This window comes from Littorina saxatilis, linkage group LG7, assembly GCF_037325665.1.
Source record: "Littorina saxatilis isolate snail1 linkage group LG7, US_GU_Lsax_2.0, whole genome shotgun sequence".
NCBI lineage: Eukaryota > Metazoa > Mollusca > Gastropoda > Littorinimorpha > Littorinidae > Littorina > Littorina saxatilis.
In genome coordinates this window covers 58769795-58796900 of record NC_090251.1, presented here as the reverse complement: position 1 = coordinate 58796900, position 27106 = coordinate 58769795, and the positions used below count along the sequence as shown (strand labels likewise).

At 36.6% G+C, this 27106-nt stretch overlaps 1 protein-coding gene across 1 annotated transcript in view; it reads left to right on the top strand.

The window, feature by feature from the left end:
* The window catches only part of LOC138971909 (uncharacterized), a gene marked incomplete at its 5' end in the record, with an annotated part of 71769 nt that extends 45000 nt beyond the window's left edge, over nucleotides 1-26769 (top strand). The window contains 2 exon segments of the mRNA XM_070344754.1: nucleotides 21082-21228; nucleotides 24801-26769. Of these exon segments, the coding sequence (XP_070200855.1) occupies nucleotides 21082-21228; nucleotides 24801-25015 (362 nt within the window).
* Nucleotides 26770-27106: the final 337 nt, after the last annotated feature.

The window sequence follows — 27106 nt, the reverse complement described above, 5'->3', positions numbered from 1 at the left end:
TCTTCTTTGAAAAAATCACAGACAAATAAATAATGGAATTCATCCCCTATGTCATGCGATACACATTTGGTGCAAGTTCTTTCTGACCTCGGGATGTTAAGATAACGTTCTTTCTGTACAGGTAAATTGTTGTTTAATGTTCTAAACTTCATCATTGAAACACATTGCTGATAAGGCAGGGTTGTGACGTAGTCTTCACATGCAAAAATATCTTTGAACATTCGATAATTCCAAAACATATTTTTTTTTCCAATTTCTGTAAACCATTTATGGATATACTGGTCATATAGACTTCTTTTTACTTTCTTTTTAAACCATGTGCTTGAGTATTGAATATTTTCTTGAGAAGTCCAAAGGCCAGAGAGACCAATTTCATTTAAGGTTTTTTTCAATGAAACATAAGTACTTGGATTCAATCATCTTGTTGATATACAATCTATAAGTAAAGCAATACACAATACTTGAAAATTTATTTTTATGAATAGGACTAATCAGTTTATACCAATAGCAAAGCATTCTACATTTCATGTTAACATCTAGTGGATATCTTCCAAGTTCACCAAATATCATAGCATTTGGAGTTGATTTTTTTAGTTTGAAAACAATTTTATAAAAACGCAATTGAAGTTTAGTAGCAAGTTCACAGGAGCCAAAACCCCATACTTCACATCCATACAATAAAATTGGAGCAATCATTTTATCGAACAGGTCAACTTGTATGTCCACAGGTAGTGACAATTGTCTACAAGTGCGCAAAAGAACAAACATTGCCCTTGAGGCACGATCATATAGATTCTTCTGTGCGACTGAAAATGTATTATTATAATTAATCTTAAGGCCCAAGTACATTACATCAAACACTACTTCGATTAAATTGCCATTGAACGTAAACAGTGGTTCATTTCTAATTTTACCTCTGGAAAAAACTATAACTTTCGTTTTGTTTACATTAATATTTAGACGCCATTTTAAACAGTATTCGTGCATTTTGTTTAAACATTCTTGCAGGTTTTTTTCCGACTCTGAGCAGATCACAGTATCATCCGCATACAGTAATAAAAACATTTGAAACAAAGCATTTACATCCGTATCATCCATTCCAGCCACAATAGCCTCTCTTGACATAGATTGTAAACCATTACTGTTTTCCAACAGAAAAGGCTTTAGATCATTTAAAAATAGAGCAAAAAACAACGGTGACAAGTTTTCCCCTTGTCTAACTCCACACAAACTGGGAAAATATCCAGAACACTCACTATTAACTTTAACACAAGATTTGGCATTTTCATACAAATTTCTTACAGTTTTTAAAAACTTCCCATTAACATCAGAACTAACTAATTTCTCCCATAAAAATGCACGGCGAACTTTATCAAACGCTTTTTCATAGTCTACAAATGCACAAAACAGTCGCTTCTTTTTGTTGAGAAAAAAATTTAATATACAATGCAAAGTAAAAACATGGTCTAGTGTTGAAAAGCCTGTGCGGAAACCTGTTTGTTCTTGACCTAATTTGTTATTACTCTCCAAAAAGTTTGATAATCTATTATTTAAAATTGCACTGAAAAGTTTTCCGAAGCAGCTGAGTATAGTAATTCCTCTATAATTTGTGGGGTCAGCTTGAGAGCCTTTATTTTTGTACAATGGAATAATTTCACCTACGGCCCATTGTGTTGGAACCTTTCCTGACTGCAAAACAACATTAAACAACAATACATAAATATCAATCATTCGATCATGTGACGCTTTTAAATACTCATTAATTATTTTATCCTGACCGCATGCCTTATTGTTTTTTAGCTTGTCTATACATTTGATAACTTCCTCCTTTGTAAAAGGCGCATTAAGAAATTCATTACTTGCTTCATTTAAATGTTCATTACTATCATCCATTTCATTTTCATCACACTCTTGTAGTTTAGTGAAATGTTCGAAAAACTCAGAACAAGTTGGATAGTTAGTTTTGGAATTATTCTTTTTATTTTTATTTAGAAGATTCCAGTATGCTTTCGGGTCAGTACTTCTTAACTTTCTCAAAGTTTTAACGAACTCATTATGATACGACTTGCATTCCTTTTTTATTGTCTTTTTGTATTCTTTAAAAGCACTCTTTTTTTCATCTTCATTGAACACATTTTTAAACCGTCTTGCTTTGTTTTTCGCATGTAAAAATATTTTTTTTTTCTTTGCAAATTGCACTAAACCATGGTTGTTGTACTTTAAATTTCTTTGAACGTGGCTTTTTCATAAATTTTTGTTTTTTAATTACACCGATTTTCTCAGCAGAACAATTTAAAATATCACAAATCTTATTAGTAACACTATCAACGTCATCTGTTGTCGTACTCTCACTTGTAGCTAGCATATTTTGTAATTTAGTTTCAACAGTATAAATATCATCCTCATTCAGATTAACTACAAAAGCTAACTTGGTCCCATTGTTATTGTCCCATTTTGGTTTTGTGTACTTGTTATCCTTTTCTCTACCTTTAGACAGCAAATCTTCATTTTTGTTTTTTTTCACAACTTCTGCTAGGCATTCATTAGCGCGTACTTCATTATGTTTTAATAAATGCAAAACAACAGGACAGTGTACATCAGAATACATTTCACAAAATTCCATCACAGAAAAATAATTAACTTTCGAGACCAAATCTTTTGACAGGATGCAATAATCAACAACGCTCTTATCCTTACATGTGCATTTACCAACCCCTGTATCATCGCCAACTCTACCATTAGCAATAACTAAGCCAGTCATTTTACAAAAATCAATCAATTTAAAACCAAGGTTATTAGTATTATTATCCTGTGAGGCCCGCTCACCTATTAGAGTACCAACCTCATCAGAGTCAAACAAGTCATTATCAACAAAACCTTCTGAATGCTGATCATCTTCATGCAACATTTCACTCAGACCGCGGCCTTGCGTCCAGGCTCCTAACATGGACCAGTTGTGATTTGTTTCTGTATTTAACTTTTGCTGAATGTCTATCAAAGCTAATTCACTCTAATCAGGCCTAACGGTTAAGTTAAGAAAGAAGGACTACCAAACACAACATGAAACTTCTTCGCAAGAAAACAAGCTACAGGAACTGTTAAATAATAGTTGTTATCATGTTACTAATTTCCGGTTTTCGGAAGCGTTGGTATTGTTTGGAGTTCAGGAAAATATGTTCACTGATAAAGCCTTAGATTCCATTATTTTATTGGCCAAATTTTATATTTACAAATGTAAATGGAACTCTGAAAGACCGATGCTTCCGATATTCTTGAAATTTTTGAAAAGTAGATATTTATTGGAAAAGTACAAGGGGGGATAGCAGAAGATAAGTTTGACCGCCTCTGGCAACCATATTCTAACCTGGTTTCATGAAAATTGTCCAGTACTAGGATCTACTCCTCCTCCCTAATTCGTTAACAGTATCTTGATATATATTCTGTTGTAAACTTGAATCTTGTAGTAATCAATATTATTTAAGGGTCTAGTAGTTGTTGTAGTCAAACAGTCCTAAACAGTGCCTCTTTAACTTTCCCCCTCTCTCTCTCTCTACTTCTCTCTCTTTTCTAGATCATTCTTTTTTATGCATGTTGTATGTATGTATGTGGCGGTGTGAACTGTGATGTAATGTATAATGTGTTGTAAAAAAACACTAAAAAAAAAAACCAGGAAAAAAAATATTAAAGAAAAAAAAAGAAAAAAAAAGAAGAAAACAAGCTTGTTATCAGCATGAGAGAAAAAGTGGAGATACTGTTGTTCCACAGTGTTACTATTTAGACAACCGCCAGGCACAGGTGTTCCTCAGCAGGTTGAGATTAAATATGAGCGATTTGCAACAACACTCCTCTCAGATAATGTAGTATGCACGTGTGGAGTATGCCCGGAAGATGCAGAACATTTTTTGTTACCCTGTTCAGAATTTAAAGAACAAAGAACCATTTTATTCCATAGTCTACCAACACACGTTCTTGAGTGCAAAACACTCTAGTTTGGAAATACTGATTTAACTATTTAACTACCTTTTATTTGTGTTTTCTTTCTGTAAGAAGACACCAGTTTTTACTTTTTTTTTCAAGGCTGACAGTAGTTTCTTTGTTGAAACAACGACTTCCTTTGCATAAAAATGCACACTTGAATGTAATTGAAACATATGCACTTGCCTGCGTGCTTTTTCACAGTGATGTATTACAGGTTATTATTATGCCATGTATTGTGTTGAATCAGAAACCATTATTTTTTGTTTTTGTTTTTGTTTTTTTGAATCAGCTTTTTTTTCAATGAGATATTAGGGCTTACAAACGGAGATGCTTCATTTAACGATCTTATAATATCAATAACAGCTCATTATATATTATATTAAGTATACATTATATATCTATGTTACACAAAATATAAAACAGTCAATCAGTTTATTAAATAAAATCCCCCCCAAAAAAGGTTTTGGTTTGTTTGTTTTTTTGGTGTTTTTTTTAAATTAAAAAGAAATTGCCTATTTTATCCACACACACACACATACACACACAAAATTCTTACATATTTAATTTTTCCTTAATAACTATTTCTTATCCATTCATTTTTTCTTAGCAGCTATTTATAATGCCCTCACTGAAACAAAATTCAATTTTTTTTCATTACATTCTTCTTTTTCATTACATTTATATAATTTTAAAACAAATGGTCACACTTTTTGTTTTATTAAAAAAAATATAACAATCTGAAATTACTTCGAAATAAATATCAATTTATTTATCTTAATATAACTTTCAATTTCAGCTTTTTATTTTTAATTTTTTTTTTAAATTTAATTTTTTTTTCTAAATTTTTGACAATAATAATGATAGTAATACCAAAAATAATAATAGTATATAATCATATTTTTTAAAATTTTTATTTTTTTTAATTTTTTTTCATTATCACCATTATTATTTATTCGTGCCTATAGATTCAAAAGTCTCCGTTTGCTTGTCCAATCTCTGACTTTAACAGTTGTGTCATCATTTTCCCAATTTTTGTTTTGTTTTTGTTTTTGTTTTTAAATTTTAATTCAAACATGTAGTAAACCTGGAGTATATCATACATTTCTATCCCGTAAATAACAGTCTCTAAATATTATTATTTCAAACACTCAATTTAAACTTACACTTGTTTTATACCAGGCCCCTGAGGGTTAAGTCCCTTTGAAAAATAAATAATATTTCAAGGGGTGTCCCATATCTAAATTTACTTATGTGAACAGCTCAGATCATGGGTCAATAAAGTGTTACACAGATGGTCAAAATTAAAGTACAAGATATTGCACTGGAAGTGGAACTACACTGTTGCTTAGTGTCTGTATGAAGCTACAAGGTGAAAATAGAAAAAGAAAAACACGATTCTTGACTTTGATGGGCTTTTTCTGCTCGTAAGCACACATTCTTCTACTCATCACAGCATGCCCCATTATTGAGTTTAAAACACCAATTAAATTTGTTTTGAATAAAACTCACAATTTTACAATAAGAATTTAGAGACCTGAATCAATTAGGTATATCCTACTTAGTTTGACTTTTGCAAAACTAAGTAATTACACATTTAATTGAATCAGTCAGACAGACGGAGACATAGAGAGACAGACAGAGGGCAAACAGAAATCTGAGAAAGAAACCCCTTTAAAAATGTTACCATGTTTGAAATGAAACATCGCAAGGTGAAGCCATAATTCATCACCTTTCAGTATGACGTCATGAGCGTGTTCCACACTTGAAATGACGTGTTTTTATCATGTTGTCAGCTGCACGGAGCTTGGAAGTATAATTTCCATTCAACGATCCGAGTTTGTTAAGTTTTAGCCTATTTTCAACGTCAAACACCATGAAACTATATATATTTGGAATCAGAAAATGGTAAGGAATAGATAGAAGTTGTTTTTAAGTGTCTTTTTTCATAAATAAAGATAGTGGTTATTTATCGGTTTTCTTCATTTTTAAGCATAATTATCAATACAAAACAACAAAACTATATAGTTTTAGATACAGGACGCAATAGGGAATACACCAATATAAATTTTTTGTTTCAAATATTAGTTTTTAAAAATTTTAAAAAATGACATTATTTTGAACAAACATTTCAATAACAAAACTTTAAGTGACCAAACTGAAATGCAATCCCATAATCCGGCCTAGATCTGAGATTGTGTGATAAGAAATTCGATCAAATTGATGAAAAACTGTAACTGTGAAAGTGCTGCCTCGACCTTTTGGCAAACGGTAAAATATGACGTCATCAAACTGTCCTATCAATAAACGGAAAAACCTTCTATGAGAAAATCCAGTCAAAAATATCCATATCAAATTTCATAAAGATCCACTCCGTCGTTTTTGAGATATGATCTGCAGTGTGAAAAAACGCCCATAACGCCCAAAACGCAAACTCATTTGTCATGATTTGGTCGTGTTCTGCTGATACTATAATGTTTTTCTTTCCTAAAACACACTATAATAGTAGCCTTTCCCAATGTCTATGCTAAAACTGACTTGTCTGTGTTGTCAATGATTTTGCTACAGTGTGAGAACACAATCTCACGCCCATAACGCTGTGACACGAAAACTCATTTGGTCGTGTTCTGCCGATACTGTAATGTTTTTCTTTCTTAAAACACACTATAATAGTAGCCCTTCCCAAATGCAATGCTAAAAATGACTGGTCTGTGTTGTCAATGATTTTCTGCGAGAATGCGATCTATCTGTTTGTCGCAAAGACCGTGTGACACGAAAGTTATGAGCGGAAGACAAATCTGCTGAGTGCAATTACGTTTCAGAAGATAGTTGGTTAAAACAGTTTATCACTCAGACACGCAAAGGAACACTATAACTTTATTATTCAGGCCATATCTGCTTTCCTTTGTCATGTATGAAAGAACTGGCCTTGGTTGAAGAAAGTGACCTGTCGCTGTGCAACAAATTTGTCGCCATTTTCCGCCGTGTTTTGTAAATAAAACGTGTTTACTACCCACACATACAAAACGATGATGTTGGTTCTTTTTATTTTCTTATTGTTTGATTCATGCTTAGCAGTTTAGTATGCTTTGTTTTCTTCTCAATTCAATGGATGGCTATAAAATAAGCATTTAAATGTGAAGGTGTTAAAATTACCCATGATCTGAGCTGTTCACTTATACACATTTTTCCAATCAAGATTAAATGGGAAAGATACTTAAACATATCATGTGTCAAACCATTCTTATCTCGCACACAAATCAGCACATCTGTTGCTTGTAAAGTAATTGCTATGTTATATCGATCGTAAAACAATGTTTCAACATGCTTCCACAAATGGTGAATTTTACTGCAATAGAAAAAAAAAAGTTCAATATAATCAACTTGTTCAATACAATATGGACATTTATCATTATTTGCGAGTCCCATTTTTAAGAGAAGAATATTGGTTGGGTAAATATTGTGTAATATCTTCCACTACTGTAATTCTTTTAGTCTGGTTTCTGTTGTTGTCTCTTTTGCATTTAGCCAAACTGTTTCTTCAATATTAATACCAAGTTTGTTCAGCCAAAGTCGAACACAGCAGGGTGGACTATATTTCATATCTGTCATAAAATTTCGAAAATCTCTAGCTTTTAACATCACTTTATCATTAAAATACAATTTCGAAAATTCTTCAGTAACAGCATATACATATTCCGTATTGTTCTTTAAATAACGAGACAACGCCGAGTGAATAACAATGTACTGTAAATAGAGTTCTAGTGAAGTACCAATTAAGTTCTGTACATTTTGAAATGACAAAACGGAATTGTTTTCTAAAAGGTCATTGACATGTGTTATTCCTCAGAAACCTCAGAAATCAGAAACTATGTTTACTCCCTAATGGATACCATGGCGATATCTTCCCTGAATTGTCAGGGTCAGGGGCTGGGAAATATGGAAGAAATAAGAAGTTTTTCATTATTTAAAGATGAAAGGGCACTAAATTTATTGTTTGCAAGATACACCTTTTGACGAAAAGTTGGAAAAGTTATGTTTATTCAGAATGGTGTTATAAGTGCTTTTTTTTGCGTCTTATAAATCCAAGGCAAGAAGTGTTGCAATATTGTTTGATAATAATTTTGAATTTAAGATGAATCATGTTGAGCAAGACAAAGGTGGACATTTTATCATTATTTCTTTGAGAGTGATGGATAAAGAAATACTCCTTGTGAATGTTTATGGACCTTATCAAGGCACCCGGGCATTTTATCTGCACCTGAAAGAAACCATTCACACATTTAAAAATCCCACATATTATAGCGGTTAGAGATTGGAACCTTGCCCTGGACCCAGAGATTGATTGTTATAATTATAAGCATGTGAATAATCCAAAAGCAAGAACCGAAATTGAGAAAATGATGTTAGATTTAGAATGAACCAATTCAGAAAATAAACGTTATACCTGGAGAAGGCCAAGACCCTTGAAACAAAGTAGATTAGATTATTTTCTCCTTTCTGATTATTTGATGTGGAATTTCGAGGACGCAAATATATTGCCGGGGTACCGTTGTTATTTGCAAAACCAATTCGAAAAAACATGTCTCTACCATGCCAAATAATATGTTCAGAACAAAAAGGTGTAAAGAAGTTATATAATATGATGAAAACTGTCAACTTTGAACCGAATTATTGTAAAAAATGGTTTCAGAAATTTAAGTATGATATAAATTGGAGAAAAAGTTTTATGAAAATACACAAGATACTTCTTCTTCTTCTTCTGCGTTCGTTGGCTGAAACTCCCACGTACACGTACACTCGTGGTTTTTGCACGAGTGGAAATTTACGTGTATGACCGTTTTTTACCCCGCCATTTTGGCAGCCATACGCCGTTTTCGGAGGAGCACAAGATACAAGATGTTAAATTGAAATGGTTGCAGATTCAATTGATCGTAAAATTTTGGGAACAAATGTTATATTGAAGGCTATGAAAGTTTTGGAATCTGAAAATTGTTCCTTTTATTCAGAAGTTAAAGATAGTATCGAATAGATATGTTGGTGATGTAAACACGTTGAAAGTTTTGGCCACAGAGCTTCAGAGTTGTTAAATATGAAATGCGAGCTCGTCTCAAATAAACAATTTGGGACTAAACATTTTGTTTATACTGATTCGATTTTTGATTTCATAATTTTATACGCCAAACATTACATTTATCGCTGTAAAATGCAAAAAGGTTTACCGCGGATGTCAGCGTTTAAACTTGCCCTAAAACAAAGATATGTTATTGAATTGTTCAATGCACGATTGTTAGGCAAAGAGCAAACTTTAAGTCAAAGCTGGCGTTTATATGTACCATTGTTTTCCTAATGTATTGCTATGCAGTTTGTGTAATTTAACAGAGAGACTGTTGTCTTGACTAAATGTTTTAACATAGAGGGGGGAATCGAGACGAGGGTCGTGGTGTGTGTGTGTGTGTGTGTGTGTGTGTGTGTGTGTGTGTCTGTGTGTGTGTGTGTGTGTGTGTGTGTGTGTGTGTGTGTGTGTGTGTGTGTCTGTGTGTGTGTGTGTGTGTGTGTGTCTGTGTGTGTGTGTGTGTGTGTGTCTGTGTGTGTGTGTGTGTGTGTGTGTGTGTGTGTGTGTGTGTGTGTGTGTGTGTGTAGAGCGATTCAGAGTAAACTACTGGACCGATCTTTATGACATCAGCAGCAGGTAAGCTTACATTTTCTGCTGACACCAAGCAATCATAATGACCAGAATCTCCATGTACAGTGTACAAAACAACGATGGGGGTGACGTTGGCAAATTTATTTCAGCTTCAAGAATGCTATTGATTAGTTCTTGTTATATCTCTGGTGTTAATGTAGAAGGTCTTCCTGTGAACTTTACTTCTTCTTTTGCAAATTTGTTTGTTTCCTTCTAAATGACTTTTAAGAGTTGTGACAGTAACACCATATGCTCTTGATGTGCAACGCAAACCCATATCTCCGTTTTTCACTGCCGACAAAGCGCAGCCCATTTCTTCTGGTAACCACCGCCGTTCGGGTCTCATAATACTGTCAAACAAATCAATCAATCATTCAATAAAACTGATAGAAAGAAAAAAACACAACAAAACCGAAAAGAGAATTGAATACGTGAATAAAACAGCAGTGTTCTGTTTATTGTTTGATGAGGGTAAGATGGAACAGAATGCGGCAAAGCTGGAACACTTTTAAAGTCTTAGGTATGACCCACGACCTCCCGATCACGGGGCGGACGCCTTACCACTATAGGCCAACCGGCACCTGCATGGATTTTGCGTTTTTCTGTTGGATACACGTGACGTTTCAAATCTTTTTTTCCGTTCAAGTTATTGCAAATCTATGAAGGTTTATCACAGCAATCTCGTCGCGATATAACCTTCGTGGTTGAAAACGACGTTAAACACCAAATAAATAAAGAAAGAAATCACAGCAATCAACATTTTACGTGAACGTATATAGATAAAGAGTAATAATACGAATTGTAGACGGTAGAAATAAGAAGAAGAAGGAAGAAAAGTTTAAAAAACGTACAATTTTTTTTGCTTTGCCGCGGTAGTCATTTGTTTTGCTGGAATAATATCAAGGAATGTCACTGGACATTTCTGCAAAACAATTCTTCATGAATTGTTCCCCGTTGATTGCATATTGAGGTGTTCCAAGTTGCCCGACTGTTCCGAGATTGGCGACTTTCCCTTAATTAAAATTATTTTTTTTATAAAACGACTCAAAATTACGTTCATCTTATTCTTCATCATTTTCTGATTCCAAAAACATATAAATATGTTATATTCGGATTAAAAACAAGCTCTGAAAACTAAAAATATAAAAATGATGATTAAAATAAAATTTCCGAAATCGATTTAAAAACAATTTCATCTTATTCCTTGTCGGTTCCTGATTCCAAAAACATATAGATATGATATGTTTGGATTAAAAACACGCTCAGAAAGTTAAAACGAAGAGAGGTGCAGTAAAGCGTGCAGCGCAACCACTACCGCGCTAAACAGGCTCGTCGAATTCACTGCGTTTTGCACGAGCGGCGGACTACGGTCATTGTGAAAAAATGCAGTGCGTTCAGTTTCATTCTGTGAGTTCCACAGCTTGACTAAATGTAGTAATTTCGCCTTACGCGACTTGTTTCTTCTTCTCGAAGATGAAGAATAAGATGTAGTGATTGTTGTCAAAGTGAAAGGTATGGCAACGTTAATTTCAACATGAAAAGATAGGGAAATAGGATGCATATTTTGTACTATGTAGTGATTGTTGTCAAAGTGAAAGGTATGGCAACGTTAATTTATTATCCAAGCGGAGCGCGGGCGGAGCCCGCGCGTAGCGAGGTAGTTTTTTTTTTCATCTCCCAGCACTGAATTTTTTTTTGCCAAGTGGTGTCTGTCTGGACATTGTTCTAGAATTAATCTTTTAGCACAATATTAGCGACACTGTTTGGACAATTCTATTAAAATTAGGCGTACAAACTGATTTTGTTTCGGGGAATCCTCTCAGAGGATCAGAATTTTCATATAATATCATCGGAAGCTGTTACAACGGGAAAATGTGAAACTTTTGTCACTTTTTAACATGGAATTTCATCTTTGAGCGTTTCAAGCGGACTTTAATAAAATAGTTATTTGCGAATTAAGCAGCGGAAGACACTCACCGGTTCAACATGTGTATGGTCATTAAACCTCAAAACATTTCAGTAAGTGGTTTAGACAAACACCTCGGACATGTGAGGGTGACTGGTTTGTAGCTGAAGAGTTTTTTTCTAAAGTGTGTTCTAAATACAAATGACGTACTGGTAATGATGTAATGAGTTGTTCTAATCTTGTTCTTGGAACTCTTGCTGTTCCAAGCTTGTTCTTAGCAAGTCTTGGTGACGAGAACAAAGACTATCAATGAAATCTTTAGAAATAACCTCTGACAACGACGACGATGACGACGACGACGACGATAACAACAACAACAACAAATGACATCGACGACGACGACGACAACAACAACAACAACAACAACAACAACAACAACAACAACAACAAAAACAACAACACGAGAACAACAACAATCACGACAACGAAGATGACAACAACAACACCAACAACTACGACGACAACTACAACGACTGGGTTATGATGACATCACCAATGATTTAAAGGCCGTTAAAAAATCGTTAAATCCTATTTCTTCACTGATTCTTATGAAATTTTAAAGGTAGGTTTGTTGTCCCCAACTTATTTTCACTCCATACTTTTCCAGAAGAAAAACATAATTTTGGCAGTTAAAAACCGTTAAATTTCAATTCTTCACCGATATTTATGAAATTTTGTGGGTAGGTTCGTTGTCCCCAACTGATTTTCACTCTATACTTTTCCAGAAGAAAGACATAATTTTGGCAGTTAAAAAACGTTAAATTTCAATTCTTCACCTATCTTTATGAAATTTAGTGGGTGGGTCCGTTGTCCCAAACTGAATTTTAAGACATACTTTTCCAGACAAAAAACCTTATTTTTGGCAGTTAAAAACCGTTAAATCTCAATTCTTCATCGATATTTATGAAATTTTGTGGGTAGGTTCGTTGTCCCCAACTGATTTTCACTCCATACTTTTCCAGAAGAAAAACATAATTTTGGCAGTTAAAAACCGTTACATTTAAATTTTCACCTATCTTTATGAAATTTAGTGGGTGGGTCCGTTGTCCCAAACTGAATTTCAAGACAAACTATTCCAGTCAAAAAAACTTATTTTTGGCAGTTAAAAACCGTTAAGTCTCAATTCTACACCGATATTTATGACATTTTGTGGGTAGGTTTGTTGTCAGATTTGACATGATGGCAGAATTGAAAGTGTGAGATATCCTGATGTTTCACTCGGACTCATACACTCGCAGACAGGCGCACAGCGAGAACGCGACGCACTCACTCATACCAACTACAGGCACATGCATTCTAGACGGAAAAACAGTCGTAAATAAATAAATAAATTATTGGATACATAAAGTTAGTTGAGAGAAGAAGAATAGAGCTGGAAAGGGAAGAAGAAGGAGAAAGAAAGAGACAGATCAAGGACCAGCAGGAGAGGGGGATGGGTGGTCATTAACGGACTAGTGAGGGAAGAGGTGTGTTTTGAGTGAGGTTTTGAATGATTGCATAGATGTGGAGTGCCTGAGTGAATGCGGGAGTTGGTTCCAGATGGATGGGGCCTGGTAAGAGAAGGTGCGCTGGCCATATGTTTTGGTGCGTGCTGATGGTATCCTAAAAAGGCGGGTGTCTGCGGAGGATCTTAGGGAGCGAGAGGGGGAGTAGACATCAAGAAGGTCAGAAAGATAGCTAGGGGACGATAGATCAAAGTTTCTGAAGCAGAGTGTGGAGATCTTGAACTGAATCCTCTGTTGAACAGGCAGCCAGTGTAGGGTTTGAAGAAGAGGGGTGATGTGGTCACGCTTGGAAGAACGAAAGATGAGGCGGGCGGCATGATTCTGAACACGCTGAAGCTTTTCGATGATGTAGTTGGGAGAGCCAGATAGAATGGAATTGCAATAATCGAGTCGGGATAGGACAAAGGCGCAGAGCAGAGTTTTAGTGGCATCCTCAGTGAGGAGATGACGGATGGAGGAGATGCGGCGGATTTCAAAGAAGCAAGTGCGACAGACATTGGCAACATGCTGATGGAAGGACAGGGACTGGTCAAGAGTGACACCTAGGTTGCGGACAGCAGGAGAAAGAGCAATAGAAAAACCATTCAGATCGACAGACGAGGGAAGAGAAGGATGATTGAGATGTAAAAGATAGGGAAATAGGATGCATATTTTGTACTATGTAGTGATTGTTGTCAAAGTGAAAGGTATGGCAACGTTAATTTCAACATAAAAAGATAGGGAAATAGGATGCATATTTTGTACTATGTAGTGATTGTTGTCAAAGTAAATGGTATGGCAACGTTAATTTCAACATGAAAAGATAGGGAAATAGGATGCATATTTTGTACTATGTAGTGATTGTTGTCAAAGTGAAAGGTATGGCAACGTTAATTTCAACATGAAAAGATAAGGAAATAGGATACATATTTTGTACTATGTAGTGATTGTTGTCAAAGTGAAAGGTATGGCAACGTTAATTTCAACATAAAAAGATAGGGAAATAGTATGCATATTTTGTACTATGTAGTGATTGTTGTCAAAGTGAAAGGTATGGCAACGTTAATTTCAACATGAAAAGATAGGGAAATAGGATGCATATTTTGTACTATGTAGTGATTGTTGTCAAAGTGAAAGGTATGGCAACGTTAATTTCAACATGAAAAGATAGGGAAATAGGATGCATATTTTGTACTATGTAGTGATTGTTGTCAAAGTGAAAGGTATGCAGACCTGTTTACCAGTACGATTTGGGCGTATTTTGTACGCCAAATTATTATCGGTACGACAATACGCGACACACGCACAAAATACGACTAAGAAAAAGTCTAGAATACGTTTTCCGGTGTTGGTGTGCTGATTACGGGATGGTACAACTGATACCGGTTTCGGTCTAAGGGAGATCCTGACAGCGAGTCTTCAGCTGTGGAAACCTTGTTCAGTTGTTGGCACGTGCGATCGTCTGGACAATCGTGGCAAAATGAAGCAGAAAATTTTGCCAGTTTCGGGTGACTGTACCAAGTCTAAACAGCAGAAGCAGCACATTTTCTTGAAGAAATTTAAGAAAGAGCCAGGAATTGTGGAGTCTACTGTGGGAAACAGTCATGCACACTGCAAGTATTGTAGGCCTAAATCAGATTTCTCCGTTGCCTATGCCGGGAAATATGACATCGAACGACACTGCAGTTCCAAAACTCACCTGGACAAGGTTGCTACAAAGAAATCCGCTGAAAGCTGCCAAGGAATTATAAAGTTCATTCCCGCAAAGCTAATCCTGCCAGAAGAAAAGGCTGTAGTCCGTGCTGAAGCAATGTTTTCTGAGATTGTAAAAATGAACTTGCCACTGTCAACCGCAGATGTTATTTCACGAAGTTCATCTTTTCATTATTAATCTGTTTGGAAGATACTGGTTATAATGCTACAAACTGACAGATAAATAAAATTGTTTTATCCCTGTTGTATTGGAAGGAGTTAAATTCTGAAGGTGTTCACAAGACATGCTATTCTTACACAAACACGTTTGCACCCACGCGTACATTTTCCCTAGCCCATATGGCTTTGCTTGCAAAGTACACCAACCTTTTGAAAAATACACTCAACTGTTTGTGAAAGTACTCTTGCTTCGGGTTTAAAGTAAACAGGTCTGGGTATGGCAACGTTAATTTCAACATGAAAAGATAGGGAAATAGGATGCATATTTTGTACTATGTAGTGATTGTTGTCAAAGTGAAAGGTATGGCAACGTTAATTTCAACATGAAAAGATAGGGAAATAGGATGCATATTTTGTACTATGTAGTGATTGTTGTCAAAGTAAAAGGATGCATTTTTTTATTATATTTTTCCAAACATTTTTATTCAAGTTTTAAATACAGTACAACACAAACATATACATGTATTATAACGAGAAAACAATACTTATGAAATTAACAGTCTAAGATAGGAGGTCTGTTATAACAAGAACACAATAATTTTATGAAATTAAAAGTCTAAGACCCAAAATAGATGAATAAATAAATTAATAAATAAATAAAATAAATGAATAAATAAGTAAACGAGTCAAGTTTATTAAAAACAGACAAGTCGCGAAAGGCGAAAATACAACATTTAGTCAAGCTCAGTCGAACTCACAGAATGAAACTGAACGCATTGCATTTTTTCCGCAAGACCGTACACTCGTAGCATCGTCTGTCCACCGCTCGTGGCAAAGGCAGTGAAATTAACAATCCAGAAAAGCGCGGTAGCGGTTGCGCTGAGGAGGATAGCACGCTTTTCTATATCTCTTTTCTTTTTAACTTTCTGACCGTGTTTTTAATCCAAACATATCATGCAACCGAGCCAGTGTCCGAGTGGACGATAATCTTGATCTTATCCCATTGTCAAAGCTTTATATCTGACTCATGAATATTAAGCAGATCTCTATACAATGGAACCTCCCTCAGTTTCAGACCTAAACAAATCTGAAAAAATCAGGTCTTAAAAAGGAGGAGGCCTCAAAATGGGGGTAAATTTATAGAGGTTATGAACAGAAAATGTGAGAAAACAAGGGGATAAAAGGGAGGGAGTGTTAGATTGGTGGGTCTAAACAGTGGGCTTTCACAGTTTGATCACCGTGATATTTACATCCTGGTGCAAATGGCGGCCATCATCACGAATGACTCTCGTGCATGCTCTCAAGTCTCGCGTAGCGTCATCGACCTATTTTACGGCAACAAAGCGGAAGGTTTCAAGTGCTCTCTGCTCTCTCCAGAAACACTTGTGTCCTCAGGTAGTAAATTACGTCTTCTACAACACCCATGAAAGGGCGTGGATATTAATGACACAGACTTTAAAGCCCCACTACACCTCACGAACACAGTTCGCCTTATGGTCGCAGATAACACAATCCCTCCACTTGGTCACATACCAAAAATGAACTGTCCGTTTATGTTGGTAATTTTTTTTTACTTTAATTTTTTATTTTTATTATATTTTTTTTTAGAATGACAAGGCACTGCATTGTGCCGATTTCGGAAATTAATTCCCCAAAACATCAAGCAGTGAGGGAGTTGATGTTTGGTATGTGACCAAGTGGAGGAATGTTGTTATACCATGTAAAGGAATGTTGTTATCCCATGTAACGGCCTGGCCACATCTCAGACACTTACTTAGGCAAGTTTTCAGGAGAAGGAGTGGGCCGTTAAATGACTAAGGAGGAAAATAACGGTGTTTGCTCTGGTGGCATTACGTTACGTCACTAATGAGGAAAATAACAGTGTTTGCTCTGGTGGCATTACGTTAAGTCACTAAGGAGGAAAATAACAGTGTTTGCTCTGGTGGCATTACGTTAAGTCACTAAGGAGGAAAATAACAGTGTTTGCTCTGGTGGCATTACGTTACGTCACTAAGGAGGAAAATAACAGTGTTCGCTCTGGTGGCATTACGTTAAGTCACTAAGGAGGAAAATAACAGTGTTTGCTCTGGTGGCATTACGTTAAGTCACTGAGGAGGAAAATAACAGTGTTTGCTCTGGTGGCATTACGTTACGTCACTAAGGAGGAAAATAACAGTGTTCGCTCTGGTGGCATTACGTTAAGTCACTAAGGAGGAAAATAACAGTGTTTGCTCTGGTGGCATTACGTTAAGTCACTAAGGAGGAAAATAACAGTGTTTGCTCTGGTGGCATTACGTTAAGTCACAAAGGAGGAAAATAACAGTGTTCGCTCTGGTGGCATTACGTTACGTCACTAAGGAGGAAAATAACAGTGTTTGCTCTGGTGGCATTACGTTAAGTCACTAAGGAGGAAAATAACAGTGTTCGCTCTGGTGGCATTACGTTAAGTCACTAAGGAGGAAAATAACAGTGTTTGCTCTGGTGGCATTACGTTAAGTCACTAAGGAGGAAAATAACAGTGTTCGCTCTGGTGGCATTACGTTAAGTCACTAAGGAGGAAAATAACAGTGTTCGCTCTGGTGGCATTACGTTAAGTCACTAAGGAGGTAAATAACAGTGTTTGCTCTGGTGGCATTACGTTAAGTCACTAAGGAGGAAAATAACAGTGTTCGCTCTGGTGGCATTACGTTACGTCACTAAGGAGGAAAATAACAGTGTTCGCTCTGGTGGCATTACGTTACGTCACTAAGGAGGAAAATAACAGTGTTCGCTCTGGTGGCATTACGTTAAGTCACTAAGGAGGAAAATAACAGTGTTCGCTCTGGTGGCATTACGTTAAGTCACTAAGGAGGAAAATAACAGTGTTGGCTCTGGTGGCATTACGTTACGTCACTAAGGAGGAAAATAACAGTGTTCGCTCTGGTGGCATTACGTTAAGTCACTAAGGAGGAAAATAACAGTGTTCGCTCTGGTGGCATTACGTTACGTCACTAAGGAGGAAAATAACAGTGTTCGCTCTGGTGGCATTACGTTACGTCACTAAGGAGGAAAATAACAGTGTTCGCTCTGGTGGCATTACGTTACGTCACTAAGGAGGAAAATAACAGTGTTCGCTTTGGTGGCATTACGTTAAGTCACTAAGGAGGAAAATAACAGTGTTTGCTCTGGTGGCATTACGTTAAGTCACTAAGGAGGAAAATAACAGTGTTCGCTCTGGTGGCATTACGTTACGTCACTAAGGAGGAAAATAACAGTGTTCGCTTTGGTGGCATTACGTTAAGTCACTAAGGAGGAAAATAACAGTGTTTGCTCTGGTGGCATTACGTTAAGTCACTAAGGAGGAAAATAACAGTGTTCGCTCTGGTGGCATTACGTTACGTCACTAAGGAGGAAAATAACAGTGTTCGCTTTGGTGGCATTACGTTAAGTCACTAAGGAGGAAAATAACAGTGTTCGCTCTGGTGGCATTACGTTAAGTCACTAAGGAGGAAAATAACAGTAATAATAATAATAATAATAAAGTGTATTTATATTGCGCCTATCCCTTACAAAAAACAAAAATATTTGGCTCTAAGCGCATTACAACATGTGAAGGACTTGGTACAATCAAGTCTGACAAGTACAACAGCACAATATACAGTCGGTCTCTTAGGTAAAAGCAGCTTCGACAGTTAAACACTTCTACTAAAAGATCCTCTAACAATTTACAAACATAGTTAAAGAACATCGAGTTAATAGGAATTAAAAAAAAAAAAAAAAAAAAGGTTCTTATAATAAAACTATCTAGCGAACGACGAAGAAGAAGAAGAATAAAACTATCAATGTCAATGTATAACAAGTCATTCAACGTAAAAGGCCAAAGAACAACAATAAAACAATGGTGATAAAACAGTTATACTCAATGGCTAATAACGAGGCAGAGTTAAATAGTATCGACACAAGATTAAAACAAAACATATTTCTGGAGACGAATTAACAACAATAAAGCAATGGTGATAAAACAGTTTTACTCAATGGCTAATAGCGAGGCAAAATTAAATAGTATCGACACAAGATTTAAACTAAACATATTCCTGGAGACGCATTTAATAATTATACATGTATCAAATAATCAATGTACAAAATACAGCCCTCGCAAGCAACCCGCCCCCAGCCGGCCCACAGCGCGCTACGATGGCAAGCGACCCCTCTCCTTAATGTGGCAAATACTGAACAGTGCACACAACCAATTACTCGCATATACTCGTGTCGCTCACTCGCACACACACACAAACACACACACGGACAACATCGAATCACTCGCAAAGTGTTCGCTTTGGTGGCATTACGTTAAGTCACTAAGGAGGAAAATAACAGTGTTTGCTCTGGTGGCATTACGTTAAGTCACTAAGGAGGAAAATAACAGTGTTTGCTCTGGTGGCATTACGTTAAGTCACTAAGGAGAAAAATAACAGTGTTCGCTCTGGTGGCATTACGTTAAGTCATGCGACGTGCAAGTTGGCGAGTAAAATAAAAACACTGAAGTCGCGTAAGGCGAAATTACTACATTTAGTCAAGCTGTGGAACTCACAGAATGAAACTGAACGCACTGCATTTTTTCACAATGACCGTAGTCCGCCGCTAGTGCAAAAGGTAGTGAAAGTGACGAGCCTGTTCAGCGCGGTAGCGGTTGCGCTGCGCTGCATAGCACTTTACTGTACCTCTCTTCGTTTTAACTTTCTGAGCGTGTTTTTAATCCAAACATATCATATCTATATGTTTTTGGAATCAGGAACCGACAAGGAATAAGATGAAATTGGTTTTAAAACGATTTCGGAAATCTTATTTTAATCATAATTTTTATATTTTTAATTTTCAGAGCTTGTTTTTAATCCGAATATAACATATCTATATGTTTTTGGAATCAGAACATGATAAAGAATAAAATAAAATTTTGGATCGTTTTATAAAAAATAAAAAAATAATATTTTCAGATTTTTAATGACCAAAGTTATTAATTAATTTTTAAACCTTCATGCTGAAATGCAATACCGAAGTCCGGCCTTCGTCGAAGATTGCTTGGCCAAAATTTCAATCAATTTGATTGAAAAATGAAGGTGTGACAGTGCCGCCTCAACTTTTACAAAAAGCCGGATATGACGTCATAAAAGACCTTTATCGAAAAAAAGAAATAAATGTCTGGGGATATCATACCCAGGAACTCTCATGTAAAATTTCATAAAGATCGGTCCAGTAGTTTACTCTGAATCGCTCTACACACACACACGCACAGACACACACACACACACACACATACACCACGACCCTCGTCTCGATTCCCCCTCTAAAAAGAACACGCAAAAAAAAAACCCACACAATTGGATTGGCATATATTGCGTTGCACTTTCTATTGTAATTTATTGCATGGGGTTGCATTGGCGACCGGTACAGGGAGTAGAAGTATGCCTGAGTCGGATTGTATTCTTTGTTGGACGCTGCTAGCAATTTACATTTTAATTTACCGCAGCCTTGAGCTTTGCCTTCTGCCCGTGTCTCGGGGCCGACATACATCTGAGGTTCAGTGCGAGCTACAGTCAGCACATGTCATGTGTTGCCCTGGGTAGACATGGCGACAGATTGTGTCGTCAGAATCAACAAGTGACGCGCGCCGCTTCTCTGTGTGTGTATGTGTGAGTGTGTGTGTGCATATGTGTATTTCTGCCTGTCTGTCTGTTTGTCTGACTGACTGTCAGTCTGTCCGTCCGACCGACCGCCTGTCTGTCTGTCTGTCTGTCTGTTTCTCTCTCTCTCTCTCTCTCTCTCTCTCTCTCTCTCTCTCTCTCTCTCTCTGTACCCGAGTCGACCCACCGAGCTGGTTAAATCCACTGATTTATCCCGCTCTAATTCAGTTTTTACTACTCCAAACTACACACAACGTCACAGTAAAGCAAGAAGACAGTCCAAAGTCGTATGGTTGAGAGCGTTTGAGATCTAGAGTATAGTTAAAAACAAAGCTTCCTTGTACGTTTTGGTAGTGCGGCTCAGCATTACCTGAATTGAATCACTGTCTCATGGTTTGTAACGCGGTGTAACGCTGTGTTACGCTGTGTGTGTTACAGAGAGCGTCACGTGTCTGGAGTGTAACGCCTACTTCCAAGGGCGGCGAGGCAGCTCGTGCGACTCACCCATGAACAGAACCAACTGCGCTGCCTGCCTCAAGGTCATTACCAAGGTCAAACTGCACGACGGCTGGCTCATCAGGAGGAGTGAGTTTTGTCATGTTCTCTATTTTGTGGGGAGGAATTTCAGTGCGATTGACGGTTACCAGTGAATGCCCCCTTTTCTGAAAGACCTTCATCACAATGGGATAATCAGTCTTAGAGGGAGTCTGAACATGGAGGTAAATTTACACAGGCTATGAACAGAAAATCTGAATAATTAAGGTCTTAAAAAGGGGGAAGACTTTAGTCGTTAAACAAGTCGCGTAAGGCGAAATTACTACATATCGTCAAACTGTGGAACTCACAGAATGAAACTGAACGCACTGCATTTTTTCACAATGACCGTAGTCCGCCGCTCGTACAAAAGGCGAGCCTGTTTAGCGCGGTAGCGGTTGCGCTGTGCTGCATAGCACGCTTTTCTGTACCTCTCTTCGTTTGAACTTTCTGAGCGTGTTTTTAATCCAAACATATCATATCTATATGTTTTTGGAATCAGGAACCGACAAGGAATAAGATGAACTTGTTTTTAAATCGATTTCGGAAATGTTATATTAATCATAATTTTTAATATTTTTAATTTTCAGAGCTTGTTTTTAATCCAAATATAACATATTTATATGCTTTTGGAATCAGAAAACGATGAAGAATAAGATTAACGTAAATTTGGATCGTTTTATAAAAAAATAATTTTAATTACAATTTTCGGATTTTTAATGACCAAAGTCATTAATTAATTTTTAAGCCTCCAAGCTGAAATGCAATACCAAAGTCCGGCCTTCGTCGAAGATTGCTTGGCCAAAATTTCAATCAATTTGATTGAAAAATGAAGGTGTGACAGTGCCGTCTAAACTTTTACAAAAAGCCGGATATGATGTCATAAAAGATATTTATCGAAAAAGTGGAAAAAAATGTCTGGGGATATCATACCCAGGATCGAGACTCTCATGTAAAATTTCATAAAGATCGGTCCAGTAGTTTGGTCTGAATCGGTCTACACACACACACGCACAGACACACACACACACACACACACACACACACACACACACACACACACACACACACACACACACACACACACACACACACACACACACACACACACCACGACCCTCGTCTCGATTCCCCCTCTATGTTAAAACATTTAGTCAATGTAAAAAAAAAAGAAGATGGATTCCTCAGTTTTACACAGGGTGACCCCCAATAAATGCCACCCACAAAAATGCTTATAACTTCAAGTCTACACCTGTTGACCAAATTTCTTCTTATTTGGTCTACATTAACTTTAGCCTGTGCATTACCTTTCCACAAAGTGGTAATTTCGTATAATAAATGGTCTGACTAAGTGCGATTTAAAAAAAAAAATCCAAATTTTGGGGTCGACTCAACAGTACGAAGTTTGACATTGAGCGGTGGCCATACTTACCTAATTTAAATCCTTCAGACTTTGACCTTTTTAACTTGACTAAATGTTTTAACAATAGAGGGGGAATCGAGACGAGGGTCGTGGTGTATGTGTGTGTGTGTGTGTGTCTGTCTGTCTGTGCGTGTGTGTGTGTAGAGCGATTCAGACCAAACTACTGGACCGATCTTTATGAAATTTGACATGAGAGTTCCTGGGAATGATATCCCCGGAAGTTTCTTTCATTTTTTCGATAAATACCTTTGATGACGTCATATCCGGCTTTTTGTAAAAGTTGAGGCGGCACTGTCACACCCTCATTTTTCAATCAAATTGATTGAAATTTTTGTAAAGCAATCTTCGACGAAGGCCGGACTTCGGTATTGCATTTCAGCTTGGTGACTTAAAAATTAATTAATGACTTTGGTCATTAAAAATCTGAAAATTGTAATAATTTTTTTTATATAAAACGATCCAAATTTACGTTCATCTTATTCTAAATCATTTCCTGATTCCAAAAACATATAAATATGTTATATTTGGATTAAAAACAAGCTCTGAACATTAAAAAATATAAGAATTATGATCAAAATTAAATTTCCGAAATCGATTTAAAAACAATTTCATCTTATTCATTGTCGGTTCCTGATTCCAAAAACATATAGATATGATATGTTTGGATTAAAAACACGCTCAGAAAGTTCAAACGAAGAGAGGTACAGAAAAGCGTGCTATGCAGCACAGCGAAACCACTACCGCGCTGAAAAGGCTCGTCAGTTTCACTCCGTTTTGCACAAGCGGCGGACTACGGTCATTGTGAAAAAATGCAGTGCGTTCAGTTTCATTCTGTGAGTTCCACAGCTTGACTAAATGTAGTAATTTCGCCTTACACGACTTGTTGTTTATTCATATGTCTGAGTATACAAAAAAATGCCCTGATCCTGTCTGTAATTGGGTCACTGACTGTCAAATGCTGGTTATGGTAAACTAGGTCATTCGAATAACCCCAGAGGTAACAATATGGAGGGCTTAAATCGGGTTAGTTTGGCCATGGCTCAATTTCAAACCTCGTACTGTTGAGTCGATCCCCGAAATTGGAATTTGTTTTTGAAATGGCACAAAAGTCAGATATTTCATCTACATAATTGCCGCTTTGTGCAATGGTCATGCATAAGCTGAAGTGAATGTACATTAGATACGAAGTTATTCGGTCAATAGATGTAAAAGTTATTAGCATTTGTGTGAGTGGCATTTTTGGGGGGTCACCCTGTATTTAGACAAAACACTTCCGACTTGTGGAGGGCTGCGCTTTGTTTTATTTTTGAGTTTGGACTGATTTTTGATTTTTTGTTGTTCAACGCAACATTTTGTCAGTTATCTTCTTTTATTTTTCTGTTGTATCTCTCTGTTAATACTCCGTTCTCCTTCATACTACATACGTTTATGTCATTCTTTATTTCAAGGGACGATATTTCATTTTCTCTTTCTAGCCTGGCCTCATTTGTTCAACAACTTTTATATTTCTCTTGAGTCTTTTTTTCTCCTCTTGTTTATAGGCTTACAATGGATTTGTATTTCTCTTGAGTCTTTTTTTCTCCTCTTGTTTATAGGCTTACAATGGATTTGTATTTCTCTTGAGTCTTTTTTTCTCCTCTTGTTTATAGGCTTACAATGGATTTGTATTTCTCTTGAGTCTTTTTTTCTCCTCTTGTTTATAGGCTTACAATGGATTTGTATTTCTCTTGAGTCTTTTTTTCTCCTCTTGTTTATAGGCTTACAATGGATTTGTATTTTCTTTATTTATTTGTCATTCTAACTGTTTACCTTTTTTCTGCACTTGTTTATTTTCTGATCAAGTTAAACACTGATCTATTTTACATTGAGTTTCTGTTTGTTTGTTAATTACGTATTTCTTTATTTATTTATTTGTTCATTCTAAGTATTAAACTATTTTTCTTCACTTGTTTTTTCCCGGATCTAGTTATTCACTGATTTATTTTTCATTTCGTGTTGTTAACTACTTATTCCTGTCTGTATTTATTCCTTTCTTTGTTCTTGTTTTATTCTTATTTCTGCAGCTTCTACTTAATCAATAACTTCTGTATATCTTGTTTATCAAATCTTTTTTTAATTTTGTTTTGTTTATAAATCAATACTTCTTTTTACATATTTCTTTATTAATTTCTTTATGGCCGTTTTACTCTTATTTGTGCAGCTTCGGAAGTGGAGACGAAGTACTGTGCGAGAGTCTCGGGCAGTCCGGGCCTGAAGGACACGGGCTGTTACTACCAGTCCAACAACGGGGGATACACTCAACGCTGCTTCTGTTACACCGACGGTTGCAACCAAGGGGCGCAACTGCTGCCAGTCAAATCACTCTGGACTTACGTGCTTCTCTCCCTTGGGCTGTGCTCTGTGCTTTGTCAGTAGCAAATTTGACTAAAGACTTGGACTGTTGAAATCACAATCCCCTGCTTCGTCGATAGCAAACTTGACTAAGAGACTTGAATTGTTGAAATCACAACCCCCTGCTTCGTCGATGAATTGTTGAAATCACAACCCCCCCATTTTCCAATAATGTTGTCCAGATCTTCAGTTCATGCGTTATTTTCGTGCCTCTATTTTCCCTTCTTGTATTTTTCTCACTTTCTTTTTGAGTGAGTGTCCAATTGTGTGTGAGCAATGTGATTATTTTGACTTGCAATTGAACATTAGAATTAAATACAGGCTAGAAAAGCTTTGTCTCCAATAGCTTCTCCGGTATCTTATAATACTTTGAAGGTGTAGACTGCTTTCCCCTTTCGTTTTTTTCATATTAATTTTTTTTCTAACTTTGTCTTTTGTCTTTTGATTTTGTTGTGGGCCCCCTCCCCCCCTCTCACCCCAGGGTGAAGCATAGCAGGGTCAGTTTAGCTGTGTCACTATGACCTCCAAAAATCTGAGAAAATCAGATCTTAAGTAAGAAGGAGTCTTAAAATGGAGGAAAATGTAGAGACGTTATGTACAGACAAATCAAGGTCTTAAAAAGAGGAAAGTGTTAAACTGTGGGGTCTTAAGATATAACAGAACAACACCTATGTGCATTTTGGGAGGGGAAGGAGAATGGGCAAATGAGGAGTTTAAATCTGTTTTGTTAAACTTTGTGCTTGATTGAATATATCCAGATCTTGAAAATCTGTCATTCTAACAAAATGAAAGTGAAATCAGTTCATTTCGTTTATGTTACAATGTATAGCCAACACTTTACTTCTAAAGGTACATGTACATCAATGTTTCATTTTTCTGATGCCAATACATCAGTAACTTTTCTTTTTCTAAATCGTCAGAAGAAAAAGGCTGTAATTGTGCTTTTCTCTCATCAGATCATAAGTATGCAACTTTTTTTATGACAAAATCACATAATTATCATGCAAGCTTTGGGCAGCATGGCACGAGCGTGTGCATGTGTGTGTGTATGCAAGTGTGTATGTACACACAGACTAGAGAGAGAGAGAGACTGAGAGAGAGAGAGAGACAGAGAGAGAGAGAGAGAGAGACTGAGAGAGAGAGAGAGAGACTGAGAGAGAGAGAGAGAGAGAGAGACTGAGAGAGAGAGAGAGAGAGAGAGAGAGAGAGAGAGAGAGAGAGAGAGAGAGAGAGAGAGAGAGAGAGTATTTTATAAAACAGAAACTTGTTACTAAATCCACATGAGCCCTACCAAGAAAGCGTGTGTGTTTTTGTGTGAACCAATTCCTCTGAAAATTGTCTACGTTGTTCTCTTACTGATTGTGAACATGTGTGTGTGTGTGTGTGTAGCATGTGGGTTTGTCGCATTAGGGTGTGTCGTTTACAATCTGGGGGGGGGGGGGGGGGGGGGCTGAGGGGGGGTGTTACATGCATGTAAAGAAAAAAAAACGAGAGAGAGACTGAGAGAGAGAGAGAGAGAGAGAGAGAGAGAGAGAGAGAGAGAGAGAGAGAGAGAGAGAGAGATTCTCACATGAACATAGACTGCATCATGTAATTACATGTATAGTATGTATGCATATTGCATGGTAACTTTATCTCTTCTTTAGTTCTTTATCTTTGTGTACTACAATGGGGATGGTTGTCTGATTATACTGAACCTGAGCAATACCCTTGCCATTATATCTCCATTTTTTGTAATGTTTTATCTCTCAAGTCTAAATAAAGAAAATCTATTTTTTTCTTGTACCTTTATAACTATTTTCATAATTATGTTTTATATTTATAATGAGTCTTGTTTAAAGGCACAGTTGCATCCCGTAAACCATCACAGATACTGTTAGACTTTTACACACAGTACAAACACCCTTTTATTTAAACACTCACTGCTTGAGAACATCCTAGGTGCCCTCCGTAAAGAGCGAGCAATTTTCAAAGAATTTATTTTTTGCGTGGTTTATCTTACCCCTGAGCCATCGTGAACCCGTGTGATCCAGTTTCCCCTTTTCGCAATGTTGTCGTCAGTTTGTAATTCGCTGTGAGCTTATCTGCAATAGCACGTTATTATGTACCTCTGAC